This window comes from Zootoca vivipara, chromosome 8 (genome assembly GCF_965207765.1).
Source record: "Zootoca vivipara chromosome 8, rZooViv2.hap1.1, whole genome shotgun sequence".
Classification (NCBI taxonomy): Eukaryota; Metazoa; Chordata; class Lepidosauria; order Squamata; family Lacertidae; genus Zootoca; species Zootoca vivipara.
The window spans coordinates 9,792,343-9,810,912 of record NC_142591.1 but is presented as its reverse complement, the minus strand read 5'-3'; the positions used below and the strand labels follow the sequence as shown (position 1 = coordinate 9,810,912).

Here is an 18,570-nt window from a genome sequence, read left to right as displayed (position 1 = left end):
GGGGAAGTCATATGCTATACGTGTACTTAACCCAGGGGTCGGCAAGGTCTACCTCGCCTGGGCTGGGTCACTCCAGGGAGATCTCTCCATGAGCCAGATTGTGTGTGTGTGTGTGTGTGTGTGTGTGTGTGTGTGTGTGTGTGTGTGTGTAAGCGTGCACATGCCGACAATTTCCGGCGTCCGCTCAGATGTGATTTCTGGCCCCGTGGAAATGAGTCCTCGCGCCACGCTGTGCCGGCTTAGCGCAGCGTGTGGGGACTCTCTGAGAGCGCGGCTCAGTTCGGGGGCGGCTCATGTGCCGGTTAAATGACCCCTGTGGGCCGCTTGTGGCCCATGGGCCTTAGGTTGCCTACCCCTGACTTAACCCAACAACCAGACTTGACTTAGCAATGGCAATGGGAATTCTAAGCAGGGATGTTAGCTCTCTCACTGAGAAGGACTGGACCGCTATGCAGGGAATTACTAGATACTTAAAGGAAGTCATGAACTGTAAACTGCAGGTCAACAGCAATCCAAAACTATTAGGATACATTGATGCTGACTCTTTGAAAGCGAGATGTTTCATGCAAGAACCAAACACATTGGGGTGAAATACCTCTATGTGTATGACATGGTACAAGATGGACTTGTTGAATTGGCGTATTATCAAACCAAAGAAATGACAGTCGATATTCTGACCAATCCCCGAGCAAGAGACAGTTTTGAGAACCTTTGAGTTAAGATGGGACTCCCGGTGGTTCATTTATTGAGAAGGGGTTTGTGGGATATTCAGTTTCATATAACCAACATGCTTAAGTTTAATTAATTCATGAAGGGGTTAATACCATAGAGTATGCTGTCCTGACAGGCTTAACTATCTACTTCCCCTCACCTTGGGAGGAACTACATAATCAAGCCTTTGTTCTCCAGTTTACTTGAGATGCTCAACATGTGAAGAGTTGCTTGCTTCAGCTCAACTGCGTGGCTCTAAGCATCCATTCTTGAGTTCCTCTACCAATAATTTAGGAACTTCTGCCACTTTGTAACTAAGGTGAATATTACTGCCTGAGCAACCTTTTTTGGAAACACAAGAACCTGACCTTTGAAGAGTGTGTAAGTAAACAATTTTTTAAACTTACCAAATGTGTGGCCCTTTTCCTATGCTAGGGGAAGAGGGAAACATTAGGAAAGGTAATAAAATTTAGAGTTTAGACAGAAAAGGTTAAATTATATCTTTACTGCTTCCAAGAGATAAGAATTTTTCTGTTAACTTCAGTGCCTCATCTCAACTCTGTAATTTGTGTGGCTGTAGGTTGCTAGGTTGTTTTATCTGGATTCTTTGGTGTGATGTCGCAGATGGAAGTTCCACCCATTGTTCAGAATTCCTCTGCTGCCCCCTCCCCCTTGCTACTTACTTGGTCAGTGAGGAGGCTCAGTTGCCGGGCTGCTGCTAATATTGGAGAAATATGTGGTGAAAGGAAAAAAAGAGGTTGTAAAGATGGCAACTAATGAACCTAAAGTTGCCGTTGAAGAGTATGACGTAAAGACGCTAACTGATGAACCTGAAAGCTGCTCTAAACACTCCCAATGGCGGCCCAAGTGGGATAGTAAAGTGCAGTACCTTTTAAGCTGTGCTGGATTTGTTGTGGGTCTTGGAAATGTGTGGCGTTTTCCATACTTGTGCCAAACCTATGGAGGAGGTAAGAGAAAACTCGCCTTTTATTGATTAGTTGTGTGATTGTTCAGACTAAACTATGACAAGCTCCTCTTGTTCTAAAATAATACGTGTTTGGGGTGTGCCACACCCCTCTAATCTCTGGATCCAGCAACTGTTAAAATTTAATCAATGCTTCTAATTCTCGGAATAGCCAGGCTAGTAGCCTCCCAGTGATGTGTTAGCCTGGGTGGTGAACCATTAGGTAGATTAAGGAGCTCTATGTTAGATGTAAAAAAAGTCAGAGGTGGGAACAGAGGTGGCCTAAAAAGGTTCTGCAGAGGCAGCTGCAAATGTACTTATGTGTTACTACTCTCCACCTGATGGCCTCAGCTGTGGCAGATGACAACTAGAGGGAGGAGACTCTCACAGGAGCTGTAAAAGTGGGGGGGGAGTACTTTTTTGGTGGGTTGGAGAACTGTGTTGCTAAATAAAATAAATAATTCCATTTATATCCTGCTCTTCCTCATGAATGACAGATGGCTAAGTGCACAGAGCAAAACAACAACACAGAGACATTGGGGATAACATGTCCCTAATTTTTCTGAAACTTCAATGCCTCACTGCAACTCTTATGATTTGCATGCAGAGCTTAATAGTATTACTGAATGACTTACAACCCAAGCTTTAAGTCTTGTTGGGATTGTTATCCATTGTTACTAACTGATTTGGTTTTACTGCATGGATTTAATGCCTGAGTGAATCCAGTTGTTTACTTTCTTGGACTAAATGGACATGGATTTTTAAAAGTTTTTTTATTGGTAAGAAACATGATAAAATAAATAGTCTTGCTTCTAGGCAACTGTGACAATAAGAGTTGTTTAAAAGTGATGTTTCTGTACTTTGACTCTTAACACTGATAAATGATTTTAAAATACATATTATTCCTTGTTGAAAAGTGAAGAAATTAGAAACAAGCTACTTTGTCCAAGAGCAACTTCCTTTGCAGCATCATTCCTCGTAACTTTTTGCCAATCTCTTCTGCTTCTCAAGGAAGGCAGATAATTTAGACATAGACCAAGGGAGCTATGAACACTTGAGCTGACTCTAGCTGATTCCCCTCAAAGTTGATTAACTTTGGTTTTAGAAAACAACACTGCCAAATCAAAAGAGACAAAGCCATTTTGTTCTACCACTATATGACCTTTAGGAACACTAACATGGGACAGGGTAAATGATTGGTAGGGGAGGCATAAATGCTTTATGCTTTCTGAGTTTTTGAAGTATCATATGACAGAATCATGAAAGCATTGTCCAGAACGGATTCTTTACAGAGAGCTCCCCCCCCCCAAATTCCAGAATGTTAAGAAATGAATAAAAACAAGCTAAAATGTAACTGCAAAAACAGCAATTTTTTCACGACTTTCACCTTCTAGATCTTCTACAGCAGGTCTAATTTATGCAGTTTAATCCCCACCAATTAGATGTGCTGTCAATGCATGCCACAGTAAAAAAAACACAAAAAACCCTCTAACAAGTTGTATATTATAACAGTTAAGGTAGCACCCCCAGGTTTTCTTACCTCAGTTGATCACGATATGAAAAAAAAACAAACCTCTCTCGGTCAACTGCTACAGCTTTTTTGCTTTGGTTAATAATTATTTTACGTACAACATATGTACCTAACAAATGCTGCTGGTATGAAGATAATACTAGTAGAAAGTTAGAGATGGAGGAGGGCATGAGCAGTGGCGTAGTATGTGGGGGCCAAGGGACGTAGCTTCAGGTGCAGAATTCTGAGGGGGCACAACCAGGCACCCCCCAGGCATTGGCTTCCCCACCCTGGCGAAGGCAGCAAAGCAGTCCAGGCCCATGGAGCACAGGGAGGTGACAAGGGGCGTCCCCAGTGCGGCCTGGCCTGGCCAGACATGCCCCAGCATGGACAGGCAGCTGGCACAGCAAGGCCCCACTTGGCTGGGGGTGTGCTTCGCCTGTATCAGGGGCTTGCCCGGGCGCTGGCAGCCCACACTATGCCACTGTTATGAGCTAACTGCTTGGAAATTGTGTTTCTAGGAGCATTCCTGATTCCATACATGACCACGCTTGTGTTGGGAGCCATCCCTGTATTTTTTCTTGAATTAGCTATAGGGCAACGCTTGAAAAAAGGCACCGTTCGACTCTGGTCGCACATCTCACCTTACCTGGCAGGACTGGGTAGGTTTCTGCAACTGCCTTTACTTGAGAATATACAATCTTCTAATCATTGCTCCTTCCTGGAAACGCACAGGCTATATGAGGCTGTAATAGCAAACCCAGCAGAGGTAGGGTAAAAGGTAAAGGACCCCTGGACGGTTAAGTTCAGTCAAAGGCGACTATGGAGTTGCAGCACTCATCTCGCTTTCAGGCCAAGGGAGCCAGGGTTTGTCCGCAGCTTTCTGGATCATGTGGTCAGCATGACCAAACCACTTCTAAGCATGACTAAGCCACAGCAATACCTATTTATCTACTCGCACTGGCCTGCTTTCCAACTGCTAGGGTGGCAGGACAGAGCAATGGGAGCTCACCCCGTCGCACGGATTTGAACCACCGACCTTCTGATTGGCAAGTCCAAGAGGTTCAGTGGTTTAGACCACAGCGTCACCCGTTTCCCAGTAGTAGTAAACTCAGCCAGTTGCATGCCTATCTGTCTGGAACAGGGGTCAGCAAACTTTTTTAGGAGGGGGCTGGTTCACTGACCCTCAGACACTGTGGTGGGCCAGACTGTGCGTGCACACGTACGCACACACGCACACACACGTGCATGTAGCGGAGAGGGGCTTCTCTCCCCCTCTCTTCCCCAGCCCCTCTCCCTGCTTTCCTACCTCCTCCGGCACTCTGCCTGCGGTTGGGAGCCGGTGGTAGCGCCTCTCCTTTCTGGGCCAGCTTTCTCAGATGCCAGGCGCAGGGCCAGCAGGCGCAACAAGCTCCAGCCAAAGCCCTGTGCCTGTCACAATGCCCATAGCACAGCTATGGACGGAGAGGCCAGCAGGTGGGCGGCGAGTGAGTTGGTGGTGAGGCTTTGGATTGGCTGGCTGCTGGCACTAATCAAAGCCCAGCTCCCTTCCTCCGCAGGGCAGGGAGAAGCCGGGAGGGAGGAGCCACCACGGTATGTGTGTGTGGGGGGGGGAGGCACCGGGGGGGGGGAATGGCACAGCCCGAACGATCACGCCAATCCAAGCGGCAATTCCCAGACTGTCTGTCGGCCAGATCCAGAGGGCAATCGGGCCTGATACGGCCCGTGGGCCTTAATTTGCCGACCCCTGGTCTGGAGGATAAAGAGAGCCACTCGGGCAGCTTGTCCGATTTCACCACCTGAGGCAAAATGGGAATTGCCTCCCCCCCCCCCCCCCGGTTTGTTAGCACTAACATTTAATTCACAGATCAATGTTATTTTCCATACTGCCAGAGTTCAGGTAGTAATTGGATTTGATCTTTCTATTGTGCGAATCAGACTCGTGCAATATGTATGTTAAGCAGCAATTGTCTTTGTTATGCCAGTTCTGCATGTGCTTGTATATTCCACAGGTTACACTTCTATGATAGTGTCCTTCCTAGTGAGTGCGTATTATAATATGCTTTTGGCCTTGATTACGTGGTATTTTATAAACTCTTTTCGAACCCCATTACCTTGGAGTTTCTGCCCAACAGATACCAGCAAACCAGGTGAGTTCCCACGTCTCTTGCTTCTTTCTGTTATTAGTACGGTATCTGTTTTTGTATGTATCCTTCAACTACCGCATTGAATTCTGCCACAGTCAGCAATTGTCAGACCCAGGTGTGTCCCTGCCATGCCTCCTTTGGCCCTAGTCATAGATTTGGATAGGCAAGGTCTAGTAGACACAAACCCCTAGAGGTGCACATTTTTCTGTGTAGGCTATGCAAACATTATCAGCTTTGTCTGTGTGTCAGGTTGCATTTGTGAACTGCACATCAAATGTGGCTGCAAGTATTCTTTTTGGGTTGAAGCTGGTTTGATGGAAAACACCCAAAATAGCAACATTTATCAAGAATCTCCAGGCTATATTTGCACTTCACGGTGGTTTACCTTTTCATTGTTTTGCTAACATTACTGTGTTGTCTGTTTGTTGCTGCTACCAAAAGGACAAAAGGACAGAGAAAGCTGTACCTGTAAGTTGTACAAAAAGGGAATAGGATATGAACTGAGCTATACACTCGGCATACTAATGCAGCAGAGGTAGAATAATAATATTTTTATTTATACTCTGCCCATCTGAATGAAGGAGAAGAGAGTTCACATTTAAGACATAGCTTAGTTTAATAATGGTTTAAAGTGCTGTGTTTTTAAAATTAATTTTATAAATTTTATTAGCAATTCACAAAAGTTTACAGAAATTATGAAACAAAAAAATTGCGATTTGCAATCAATAACCAAGTAATAAGCAAAACATTAAAATAAAATATTCAAAACTTAATTAAAATTAACTGAAATACAAACTTAACTAAAATACTAAATTTACTTTAATACAAACTTATACTCTCCCTACCACCACCAACCCTCCCCCCACCCTTTAGTGCTTCCAGCCAATCTCATATTGCGCCTTTTTTTGTTCTTTTGCTCATATATATACCTAATTTCTGATTATATCTTAATATATATTATTGTGAGCCTTCATAAATCTTTTGAGAGGTCGGCATTTTCTATAAAATTTGCTATATAACCTTGAAATTTTTTTCAATCTTTTTTCTCCCCCCCCCTCTTTCCCCCCTTTGATTTCTGCTTCTTTTGTTCCCAGGTTAATATGATATCATTTTCAATTGCCAATCCTCTTTCATTGATACCGTTTTGCTCTTCCAGTTTTTTCCTATTAATAATCTCACCGCTGCCGTTGCATACATTAAGATACACCTATCCTTTCGTAGAATCTCATCGTCTAACATTCCCAGTAAAAATAAATCTGGTTTTTTTCTTAAATGGATATTTTAATATCTTTTTAAATTCCTTATAAATCATTTCCCAATAAGGCTTTATTTCTTTGCATTTCCACCAGATATGGATGTATGTACCGGTTTCATTATGGCATCTCCAACATAAGTCATTACTTCCCTTTTTTAGATACATTATATTCCCTTAAAGTGCTGTGTTGATGGGGCCAATAACTTAAAGCAAGTGTGAGAGAACTAGACGCCCTCCAGCTGTTACTGCACTACGACTCCCACGATCCCTTGGGTTACGACTCTCAGAATTCCTGACCATTGGCTGTGCTGGCTGGGGCTGATGGAAGTTCTAGTCCAAAACATCTGGATGGCACCCTATTAGGAAAGTCTGTTAGAGCATGGTGCGGATAACACCAACATTGCAGGTTCGATCTCCGTATGGGACAACTGCATTTTCCTGCCTTGCAGGGGGTTGGATTAGATTATCATCAAGATCCTTTCTAACTCTTCTATGATTCTATCTGTTTTGATAATGCCTTCTGTGCTTGTTATTTCAGAGCTTATTGAAGAATGTCACAAAAGCACACCTACCAATTATTTCTGGTATAGGTACACTTTAAACATAAGCACAGATATTGGACACAGTGGCCCCCAACAGTGGTGGCTGGTTTTATGTTTGGCAGCCTGCTGGATAATTGTGTACATTTGTACAATACGAGGAATTGAATCAACCGGAAAGGTGAGCAGGGATTATTACAGGACACCTGTATTTCACTGACCTGGTCCTCATTGAGATGGTAAAGCCATCTTTGGACCACCACGTGAGACAGCAGGCAACTCACATGAACGAATGTTGTATCATATTTTTTAAGAGGCACCTGCCCATTGAAAACCAATGTGTCTGGGAGGAGGCTAGGTTAGAATCCATATGCAGGAGGTATTTTTTTGCATGTGTTTGATCAGCAAATACGTAAAGCAAATGAGAAGAAAATTATGGATTAATTAGCTATAAAGTACAACTATAAGGAACACAAGGGTTCCCACTAGACCGCAGGGCTAAAGTACCTTGGGAAGGAACAACAGTTTAGATGGCCTGACTCGGACTGCATCATAAAATGTCATAATGAATAGTCAGTTGAAAAATATATTGCTTTTGGGGGCAAAGATGTTGAGCTTTTTGGCTACCATACGCCCTGACATTTTAACCAATTTAGACACTATTTTCGGATAATGAATCCCAGTTATGTTCAGGAAATTCTGGATGTATGGATCAACGCAGCATTCTCTGGTGACTTTATGCACCTAATAAAACAACTGTAGCCTACAGTGTTGGTCCTTAAGTTGTTACAAGGTGTTTTCTACCTTTCCCCCTCCCTGCAACAGAGCAGAAGCTGGTTAATACATGCATGCTTGCCTCTTTAATTAGTATCCTACTTTTCATCGCTACTCTTGCACACCATTTTTTTCTGGTCACAATCAGTCGGTTGGACTGGAGAACTGTCTCAAGGTCACCAGTGAGCTTCATGGCCATAGGCACCAACTTGCACAAAATGTTGGGAGGGGGCCCCCACTTCCCCCACCTCCCTGCACTTCTGCGGAGCACACCTCCACAGGTTTCCTCAATTCTTGCCTGCCATGTTAACCACTGCTGCACCATACTGGATGACACCATTATGTGGCAATTTACACACATTCCTGAGCTGCTGTAGCTCAAACATGGCAGACAGAACTTCTACATTTCTTAAAACCACCCTAAACAAAAAGAGTTTATCATGGAGTTGGATTCAGCTGCCAACTGTTCAATAATTTTGTGTGCACAGTATCTGTTTCATGGTGTTGCCTTCACCTGTTCCTGACATTCACATTTTTCTTCTCTGCTTTGCTCTTCCTCTTAGGCAATATATTTCACAGCTACATTTCCTTACCTAATTCTAACATTATTCCTTATTTATGGACTGACTCTCCCAGGAGCCGTTCACGGATTACTCTACTTCATGACTCCTAATGCAAGTATTTATTCAATTGATCCTTGGTGTTCCAGATGATGTACGGAAAGTCTAATTTGGTCTTTTAGAAGAAAGACCACACTTGTTGGTCTGAGGAAGTGTGCATGCACACGAAAGCTCATACCAATGACAAATTTAGTTGGTCTCTAAGGTGCTACTGGAAGGAATGTTTTTTATTTTGTTTGGTCTTTTAGAGGTGGCTTTGAACTTTAAACTTTCCTCCATGCTGCTTCCTTGCTTACCACTTAATACTAGCTGGGATCCACACACATTCTGGCAATTGTACTTTGTTAACTCCCCCTGGAATCTATGAAAAACAGAAATTTGTGTAAAAAGTGCCCATTTCCAGAACTCATGAATATAGGCAACCCTGGGTCAAATCTTATTTCTAGGCAGCCAGGGCAGAACTACACTTCATTGTGCAAGCATGGGGTGTCCCAGTTCTGTATTTGACATGTAATGCTGGGGCAAATGCAGAGAGGAAGAGATGCATTTGCAGAGGAAGCCAGTGGGCAGTTACTTAATCCTCCTTATGCCCACCAGTTATTCCCTACAAATGCTCCCCTTGGCTGCTTTTTGTTTCTCTGTCTGGCAGGGTCCAAGACTGGAAGACGCCCAAGTGAAGGTAAAAGCACCCTAGTGAGCATTTGTAAGGGAGTATCACCAACCATGGAAAGAGTTAAGCGCTCTCTCCTACACACTGATTCTCCCCCTCCCAACAAGCCCCCAGCAGGCAGTTTGTGAAACACTTGTTTGCCAGTATAATGCATTGTTCTGTTCTGAATTTGTTGAATTCAGAAAACACACTAATTTTCCACTACTTGCCAGGAAGGCCTGTACCAGTGAAATATACACAGGAATTATGAGACTAATATTGTGTTTATCCCTGAGCTCTCTCTGTCTCTGTATCTCTCATAGCTCAAGAAGATCAAAAATCCACGTGCCTGGCTTGATGCAGCCACCCAGATTTTTTCCTCTCTCTCTTTAGGATTTGGGGGACTCATAGCATATTCAAGCTACAACCCGTCAATGTAGGTATAATCTTGCAGTTGTGTTAGCTTTCGCTCACAATGTGGAGAGGAGCTGTTTGATGCAGTCAAATATACTTCTACGAGATAGCGCCTCATTGATCTCTGGAGACAAGACTCAATTATCATTTAGCCCACACTGGAGCCCAGGAAAAGCAGCTGGCTCTGTTTGCTTGATGTTTCCCTATGTGAGAGTCCCAAAGATGCTCTCTATTGTTCTTTCTGCAATGCCAGTGTTGGGCAAAGTTCAGCTACGTTTGAGATGCAATACTTTATGTTTAATGAGAAGGCAAGTGACTGAGGTGGCTGCATGCTCTCAATATAGCTTATGCCTTAAGGTTCCTGTGAGAATAAAGCAGCATAACTTGCTTGTATGCTACACTGGAATCCTTTGGAGAAAAGTGAGCTCTAATTGTGATAAATGTATAATATCCGGGGCCTCTCCATTCCCAGAATGATGAAAGATTTCAGGGATTCCAATGCGTGTACCAGGGCTGGTTTCTGTTGAATGAGATCTCAAGAGTCTTACTGACATTTCTGTGGCAAAAGGCTTTATTTACACAAATATACAGCATCAAAACTCAGACGGATCCTCCTCCTCCAGTAGATTTCTAGAACCCCCAGTGCCATTTCAGTGGATTTTCAGAGTTTTAGTCAGGTCTTTTCTTTTTCAGACTCTGTTCTAGGGTTGCCTGCTCTTTTCTCTTTCCCACACAAAAAAATTGAGGACAATTTTTATTGTAATTATTGGTAGGTTTTAAACATTTTTTTTACATGTTTATAGTTTTCATTCTATCCATGTTTAATTGTATTTCGACAATTTTTTCCCTCTAGTGGTTCATGTTTTTAAACTGTAAGCCTCTTTAAGTCCTGTCAGGGAATAAATAAATAAATAATAATGACGGTTCCCTATATAAAAAGGGGCGCACATTTTGCGCGGTCACGCACAGCCCCTGGGAACCCCTGGACAACCCTTAGCGGTTCGGAGGCTGGCACCACCTTCGCAGACTGGGTAACTGTGGTCTCCGCCCACACAGCCAGCTGTCCAATCCAGCTGGAGGAGGTGTTGCCAGGGGGGATTGGCCAGGTAGGAGGAGGTAACCATCCAGTGCACACAGCAGAAGGCGAGACATACCTGGGTAGCAGCCAACGGCTCCAGAGCTTTCCCACCCTCCACTCTCAAAATTAATGCTTACATAACAGGTTAACCCCTTTTTTCTTCTGCAGGCGAACACGCACGCAGGCGCTGCTACGACAAGGCCACTGTTGAAGGGCTGGAAAGGACTTTCCCTGCATTGGCAGGTTTTGCCTTTCCCGTAGCAATTCGTCACAACTTTGGCAGGTGTAGGCCTTGGGTGGAATCCTTTAGTCATTTACCAGAATGGGGGTGGGGTGGAGGGGTGACCCCCCCCACCCCATTGTAGCGGCGAAACCAGGGTTTCTGAAAATGGGTCTAAGGGGGAGGCATTGACCATACGCCCACGAAAAGGGGGGGGTGAGCTATCTGCTTGAACATATATTCTCCAGAGCTACCCAACCACCACATATGCTGGATAACCCAGAAATTACCCAGACCCCGGGCTGGGGGCTGGGAAGGATAAACGTCCAATGCCTGAGCCATGGTCTCCCTACATCTGAATCTTAATAAAGTTGTGGCCAATTTTAATCCCATAGAACATTGTCTGGTGTCATTATTCTGCTCGGGGGCTGCCTGGGGTTTTGGGGGATCCGCCTGACCGTGCAATAACAATGACAAAAAGGATATATTCCAATAGTGCCTCCAGCTATGTAGTTTCTGCGACAACATGCCATCTCTTGTTTGTTTTACTGTTCTGGGATTGAAAATATTCAGTGAAGAATAGAGTACAAGTACTTGAAATAAAAAATAAATGTACAACATTAGATGTTATAGAATCGGTGCTGTCCTTTGTAACATTTAATCGGGTTGTTTTGTACTTGTTTTTCCTAGAAATGACTGTGAACTGGATGCTGTCATGATAGCAGCAGTAAACTCTATGACGTCTTTGTTTGCGTCAATCCCAATTTTTTCGATTCTGGGGTTCAAAGCAACAATGGCCTATGAAGACTGTTTGGCAAGGTGAGCCGTTCAAGTTTCACAGTTAGGGACCAATTTAAGGTGTTGGTCCAAGCCCTCTGTTCACAATTTTTCTTTTTCATTGTCTAGAATTTTGTGTCATTTCTCTCTTCCCCCCCCCCCTTTAAACCACCTTATGGGACCCCAGAGGGCAGAATTAAAATAAGATTGTAGCATAGAACAAAAAGTATACAATCCTGCATGTTCCCTTTTTGTGTGGGGGTTGCGTTCCGGGTCCCTGTGCACGTCAGTGGTTGCTCATAAACCAGTACTGCCCCTGGCCTGCCCCTATTTGAAGCTAATAGCTGTTGTTTTTGTTAGGGACTGTGGCAATGCAAATAATTTGTATCATTCCTGATTTTACTGACAGAAATGTCAAATACATCACCAAGGTATTCAGGAACGACAACATCACTGTAGACAGTGGCGCATTTTGGCTCAGATATTTGAATGGAACAGATATCAATAAACTTGCATCTCTCAGGCTGGCAAATTGTGATCTCCAGTATTTCCTTGATAAGGTATCGTACTTGCATTGCTATGAATGAATGGGGCTTCCTTCTCTGGAATGGGTCTGCCATGGAATGGAACGGGTCTTCTCTGGACCTCTGCCATGTTGCAAGGTGGTCACAGCCCTTGGTCTTCAGCTACTGTTGATGTGATGGCCCAGGCAGGAAATTCTTTCAGAAGTGCTGTGTTTAGCACTTTGGCTTCATACAAGCTGCTCTGTCTCTGGTAAACTAGCTTGTTACTCTACCTATATGTATGAATGCACAGAGACCACAGGTTGTTTGCCTGGTTATCTCCGAAGAAACACAATCTACCTTCCCCACCACAACTACTGTTACTGGGGTATTCCATGGCCACTTTTTTAGTCACAAATACTTGCACAAAGAAGATGGGGCTCAGGGTAAAACTCTAGTGCAGCTTGAGAAGTTTCGCCTTATAGTTCTACAGAGACACACATGAACCATACCTGTGTTTGCATGTATGAGCACTAAAAGAACCACAGAAAGCAACCTGTGAGCTTAGGTGGCTGCTTTTATTATTATTTTATTACTGTTCCTTCACCCTTAGCTCCCAGGGCAAGTGACAATGATTTAAAATACAACACTAAAAACAGATAAAACAGATTATGGCAACTTAAGGTAAAGGGACCCCTGACCATTAAGTCCAGTTGTGACCGACTCTGGGGTTGCGGCGCTCATCTCGCTTTATTGGCCGAGGGAGCCGGCATACAGCTTCCAGGTCATGCAGCCAGCATGACTAAGCCACTTCTGGCGAACCAGAGCAGCATATGGAAACGCCGTTTACCTTCCCACCAGAGCGTTACCTATTTATCTACTTGCACTTTGAGGTGCTTTCGAACTGCTAGATTATCAGGAGCAGGGACCAAGCAACGGGAGCTCACCCTGTTGCGGGGATTCAAACCACCGACCTTCTGACCAGCAAGCCCTAGGCTCTGTGGTTTAACCCACAGCACCACCACTAAAACATGGTGAGTCCTAAAAATGCACATCTCAGGTTTTGAGGGTCAAGGTCAAGAGGGTTTCCCCGCCCCACCCCAATAAGAACTTGTCATCGGTAATGACTGTATCTTATTCCAGATGATGGCTAAGTGTATTACAACATTTTGCCTTTGCATTAGAATAAATGACATTTAGAAATCAATCTGACAGATTTTACCACTATTTGTGAATTTTGCAGAGTGTTTCTGGAACCGGCCTGTCCTTTATTGTGTTCACTGAAATCATCATTAAGTTGCCTGGATCGAACACTTGGGCGATTCTGTTTTTTCTCATGCTGTTCAATCTTGGTATAACTTCCATGTTTGGACTTGTTCAAAGTGTCTTGACGCCTCTCACAGAATCTCGTATTGTGTCTAGCTACATATGCAAGGAGACTGTATGCGGTAAGGCATCTTCCTCAAATACTTTCCTTTGCTGATAACCATGCTCAAGATTAATATGGTGCTGTACTCGGTTCAAATTGCTTCTCATACATTATTTCAGCAATCGTAAACAACAGCAGCTTAACATTATCTCTGTATTGCAGATGGGAGCTGAGATAGGGTTCGTGGGCGAGACAGTATTTCAGAGGGGGAACATCCTGGCTCATTGCTCATTCTCTTAGCTGCTTCCATTGTTTCAAGATATGTTCTTTCTAGATTCATTAACCTCCCCAGGGAGGTTTGGCTGGCACCTTCATTATACACCTTTAGGTGCCAGGCAAAAAAAGTTCCTCTTCAACCAGGCCTTGGGCTAATTCTATGACCTTTTAAATGTGTTTGTGGGAGCAGGGGTTATTGTTTCGTTTTTGTTCTATTTTTTTTTGCTTTTTTCATCTTATGAACTGCCCTGATATCTCTGAAGGGTGGTATATAAATTAATAAACAGTAATAAAAAAATTAACAATAATCTGGGGAGCAGAAACTGTATAGTCTTAATGATGCCACATTGCACCCATTAACCGTTAAGGATAGGGGAGAGGCAGAACTGAACAGACGTAATGGGACTGATTATAAATGCACATGTAAACACCAATGGTTAGGTTTTCTTTTATTTCATTTGTGTTAATTGACTAATGAATGTTGTTGTCTTTAGGTTTAATATGCCTTACTGCCTTTCTCCTGGGCCTGGTTTTTACTCTGAGATCAGGAAACTACTGGCTTGAGATGTTTGATGCCTTTGGGGGGACCATGCCTTTGCTCGTCATTGCCTTTTTTGAAGTGATGGGTGTTGCATTTTTTTATGGAATGGAAAGGTAAGGCTATGTTTCTTCGCATATGTATCTGGATAAGTCCTTAGGTGCACAAGCAAGTCAAGGCAGATGAACACATGAGGCTGTATTCATAACTAAGCATTTAGATTAAAATATGAACGCACGATGGAGAAGCTAGGCTAATCCACCTACATCTTGTAATGCAAATCAGGATTTTATAGTGATGGAGTGCCTTGCCCCCCCCCAGCCTGCTCCCCCACTTACGTGGAAACTACCTCTAATGCTTGAAGAGGGTTTACAAGGTAAACTGGTGTCTAATCTGAACTGCTTCAGACTGCTTTAGTGGGTAGTGTTTCAAAACAGCCATTATGTTTAATATGAGGGGAATTCAGTCTGAAGAGGTACAGTCACCAACAGCCATTGCTATTTGAAGTGGTACAGCCCAGGACACAGGTTTATCAGCACCAGTGAGAACTTGTTCCAATTTCTGCAAGCTTTAAATGGCAGTCAGAAACTGGCACCCCTCATCAGTGGATCATGAGAACCAAGCCCATTGATAAGCTGGTGAGGTGTGACACTTCTATTTCCCTCCTTTATCCTGTGAAAACAACATTCTAGGCAACAAACCTTTATTTAGTCTATTTATTTATAAAAGCATTTCTGTACAGCCAAATAAAACACTGGGGTGATGTACAACATTAACATAAAATACAACTGTAAGCAGAACCACCAGAAGGCCCTCGGCACTGGACCTCAGTGTCTCGTCAGAGCGATGGAGGTGAAGACGCTCCTTCAGGGATAATGGGCCAAGGCCATTTAGGGCTTTAAAGGTCAGCACCAACACTTTGAATTGTGCTCGGAAACGTACTGGGAGCCAATGCAGGTCTTTCAAGACCGGTGTTATGTGGTCTTGGCGGCTGCTCCCAGTCACCAGTCTAAGCAACAAACCTTTATTTAGTCTACTTATTTATTAAAGCATTTCTGTACAGCCAAATAAAACACTGGGGTGATGAACATTAACATAAAATACAACTGTAAGCAGTACAAATAATTATGGAAGTAGCTAGCTAATCAAAACCTTAAAGAGCAATGAAGGCCTGATGGCATAATAAGATCTTTAAGAGAAGCAGGAAAGTCAAAAGTGAGGTTGTCTGCCTGATCTCTTACTGGCCTAGGTGCAGCAAGAGATACCTGGTTATTGTATTTGAAGTATAATCCCATGTCCGCCTGCTCAGAAATAAATTCCATTGCATTCAGTGGGAATAAGATCCCAGCTAAGGTTTGCAGCCTTAGTCATAATTTGGCGATATACACCCCACAATTTGCAATAGGATAAAGGTTTCCTATCTGTTGTGTTTAATTCATTTATGCAAACGATCATTTGATTGGGGGTGGGGGTGGGGGAAGGGTTCATGTGGCCTACTTAAAAGCCCAAGCAGCTGTCAGAGAGGATAGATCTATATTTGAGGTAGTCCTTCATTTCAAAATCCCTCTGGTTTAAAAGATGAAGAACTCTAGGCAGGGAGAGGAGAAGCTTCAAAGTTTCCCATGGGCAGTTAACACCTTGAAAGGAGACGGAACAGGCTAGCTGGTCAGTCTTCCCCACTATGGAGACATGTAATACATTTCTATTTCAGTCACAGAAATCATTTCTAAATTAGCACATAAATGTTTCACACAAGCCTGAATCCTCTTTTGTTTGCATTTCCCTCTTTTGAGTGATGCTTATGTAGCTGCTCTACTTGTTCTGCATTCATCAATTGATGAGCATGCATGCGGTCAGAGGAGAAACAGAAGTTTAACTGGCTTCATTTTTAATAAGGTTACATGCAAGTGAATTCTCCACAGATCCCTCATTAAATATATCCATTTCATTAACAGAATCAGTGCAGATGTGGAAGATATGACAGGAAGACCACTAAAAGCCTATTGGAAGGCAATGTGGCAATTTTTCTCCCCAGGGGTAATGCTCCTAATTTTTTTTTCCTATGTACTTCTTGAGCCAGCTTCAACCTACAATACTTGGAACCCAAATCATGTAAGTTACCTTTATACAAGTCAATACTAGTATTTCCCTAATTTGCATGCATTGGGGTGGGGGTTGAGCTCTCACTCCAATCTTGCAGCTATGAACTCCTGAATTGATAAAGATGCTTTGCTTAAGCACAGAATTCCTGGGCCATCACCGATGGTACACTAGGGCTTAGGGGGTCCTGCACCTAATGAACCTCATCAGGTTTTTAATGCTTCGGGTTTTTTTAGGTATGCTGTAAGTCACCCAGAGTGGCTTGGGGAACCCAGTAAGATGGGCGGGGGATAAATAATAAAATTATAAATTATTATTATTAGACAAGTATAATCAACTGAGGATGCTTCATGTTGGCCTTTTTTTTTACTGTCCTGCCTCTTTTCTTTCAATCAGACATTTAATTAATGGTTCTACATTTTGATTTTATTACTCTGCTGTAAGCTACTCTAAGAGCATTCCTGAAGAACAACCTAAAAACAGGTTGAATAAACAAACATCCTCTACACACCAAGCCCAAAGATGCCATCAGTCATATACTATAGCCCACCAAGGGCTTGACAGTGCTCCTGGCTCTTGCCATCTAGGACACAAAGCTAAAACAGGCTTTACAGAACCCTACATGCTTGCTGGGCTGTTTCTTCTTTGTGGGGCACAGGAGGTGTGTGTCTGCTGTATGTGTAGTGAGCCAACAAACTTGCGTATGTACCTCTCACAAGATGGTATTGTCTGGAGAAAGACAGAGTGTGTATCTACAGTAGTGGACAGAGGAGGAATGACCGCTGGGGGTGGGACTCAGAAGGAATGCCATAGTGCACCTGTAGCAGCAAACATGCTTTTTCTGTATCGGTCTCTACAGCCACAGTAGGCGCTGTAACTCTCTAATGGTTTGACTTTACCCACAAAGGCACCCTCTTCCACTTTCTCTCAAGACAGATGGATTCCATTGTGGTTCCTAGCTAGTCAACCATGCAGACACTGACCAGCCCTAGATCTGTTCAGCTTCATGAGTTTTCAGATGATCAGCCTTGATGATAACTGTTTGCTATCAAGTCCCAGCCAACATTAAACATAGAGATTTTACCATTTTGTGTGATAGGAGTGTTCATAAAAAACAGTGTTTTTTGTTAGACACAACACACCACTAGCACAATGGGACTTTATTCCCCTCTCCTTCTCCCATGGCACCCCAAAATTTGCTCGGGGTTCACAAGGGGAGAAGAGGAGGAGAACATCCCATCATGTAAGGATACATCCTTGTGCTGATAAAGCCATAGTCTTAGCCCTACACTGCATGCAACTCAGGAGTCTTTCCTTTCCCTTTTAGAACATTGCCAACTTTTGCTTAGCTCCCACTTTGAAGTATTAATCAGCTGTAATTCCTGTCCTCACTTACCTGGGAGCAATCCCCATTTAACCTGATGGGATTTACTTCTGAGTAAAGGGAGATACTTAGAATTTTACGTATTTTAAAGTTTTGTTGGAAGCTGCCAAGAGTGGCTGTGGAAACCCAGCCAGATGGTCAGGATACAAATAATAAATTATTATTATTATTATTATTATAGAAGATTGTGCTGTTTAGTGTGGCTTTCATACATAAACCTAGGTTTGGTGTTGGTTTGCTAGTGTGGCTTTCATGCAATACATTCGTTTCTCCCAAAGGTACATTTTCCTGCAAAAGAGACAAAAAAGTATCCTATCTGGGCTGTTGTCATCTCTGAGATGCTGGAATTTGTACCATGTTTGATGATCCCTTTCGGAGCCATTTACCAATTTTGGAGAATTATGTTGGAAAAGAAACAGCTACAAATAACACATCCAGACACCAGCACTGGTAGCGCCTGATCTTAACTTTTGTTTCGGTGATCTGGTCACCCTTGTTTTCCCCATCCTATCCTGACCAATAAAAAACCCCACACATATACCCTCAAATTTAAGGTATTCAATCAGTAAGAATGTAAGGATTTCTATGTAAAACCATTTTCTAAATAAATGCATCTTTATATATAGCACTCAAGAATGTTCATAATACATAACACATAATTATCTTGTAAGTCTTACTACACAAGGCATGAAAGGCAGGTCCACATTCTAATCCCTATATTACAGGTGTGGGGGCTGAGACT

General features: G+C 43.2%; 1 protein-coding gene across 4 annotated transcripts; it reads left to right on the top strand.

The window, feature by feature from the left end:
* The first annotated feature begins 22 nt into the window (after positions 1–22).
* LOC118090403 (sodium-dependent neutral amino acid transporter B(0)AT3-like) lies at positions 23–18,456 on the top strand. Of its 4 annotated transcripts, XM_088676198.1 has the most exons (13): positions 23–1,092; positions 1,292–1,679; positions 3,707–3,847; positions 5,198–5,335; positions 7,126–7,307; positions 8,464–8,574; positions 9,493–9,605; positions 11,572–11,700; positions 12,068–12,218; positions 13,405–13,609; positions 14,301–14,460; positions 16,300–16,456; positions 18,107–18,456. In XM_088676198.1, the coding sequence occupies exons 2-13, from the start codon at positions 1,478–1,480 to the stop codon at positions 18,287–18,289; spliced, it is 1,872 nt and encodes a 623-aa protein (XP_088532324.1). In that variant the 5' UTR covers positions 23–1,092; positions 1,292–1,477; the 3' UTR covers positions 18,290–18,456. The 4 variants fall into 4 exon arrangements, with proteins under 4 accessions (XP_088532324.1, XP_088532326.1, XP_088532327.1 ...); XM_088676200.1 differs by lacking the exon at positions 3,707–3,847; XM_088676201.1 differs by lacking the exon at positions 1,292–1,679 and having other exon boundaries at positions 24–1,092.
* The last annotated feature ends 114 nt before the right edge of the window (positions 18,457–18,570 follow it).

Coding starts and splice junctions, on each gene's coding strand:
- LOC118090403 (XM_088676198.1), top strand. CDS start 1,478: ATGGCAACTAATGAACCTAAAGTTGCCGTTGAAGAGTATGACGTAAAG. Junction 11,701..12,067: donor TATGAAGACTGTTTGGCAAG/GTGAGCCGTTCA, acceptor TTTTACTGACAG/AAATGTCAAATACATCACCA. Junction 16,457..18,106: donor ATACTTGGAACCCAAATCAT/GTAAGTTACCTT, acceptor TTTCTCCCAAAG/GTACATTTTCCTGCAAAAGA.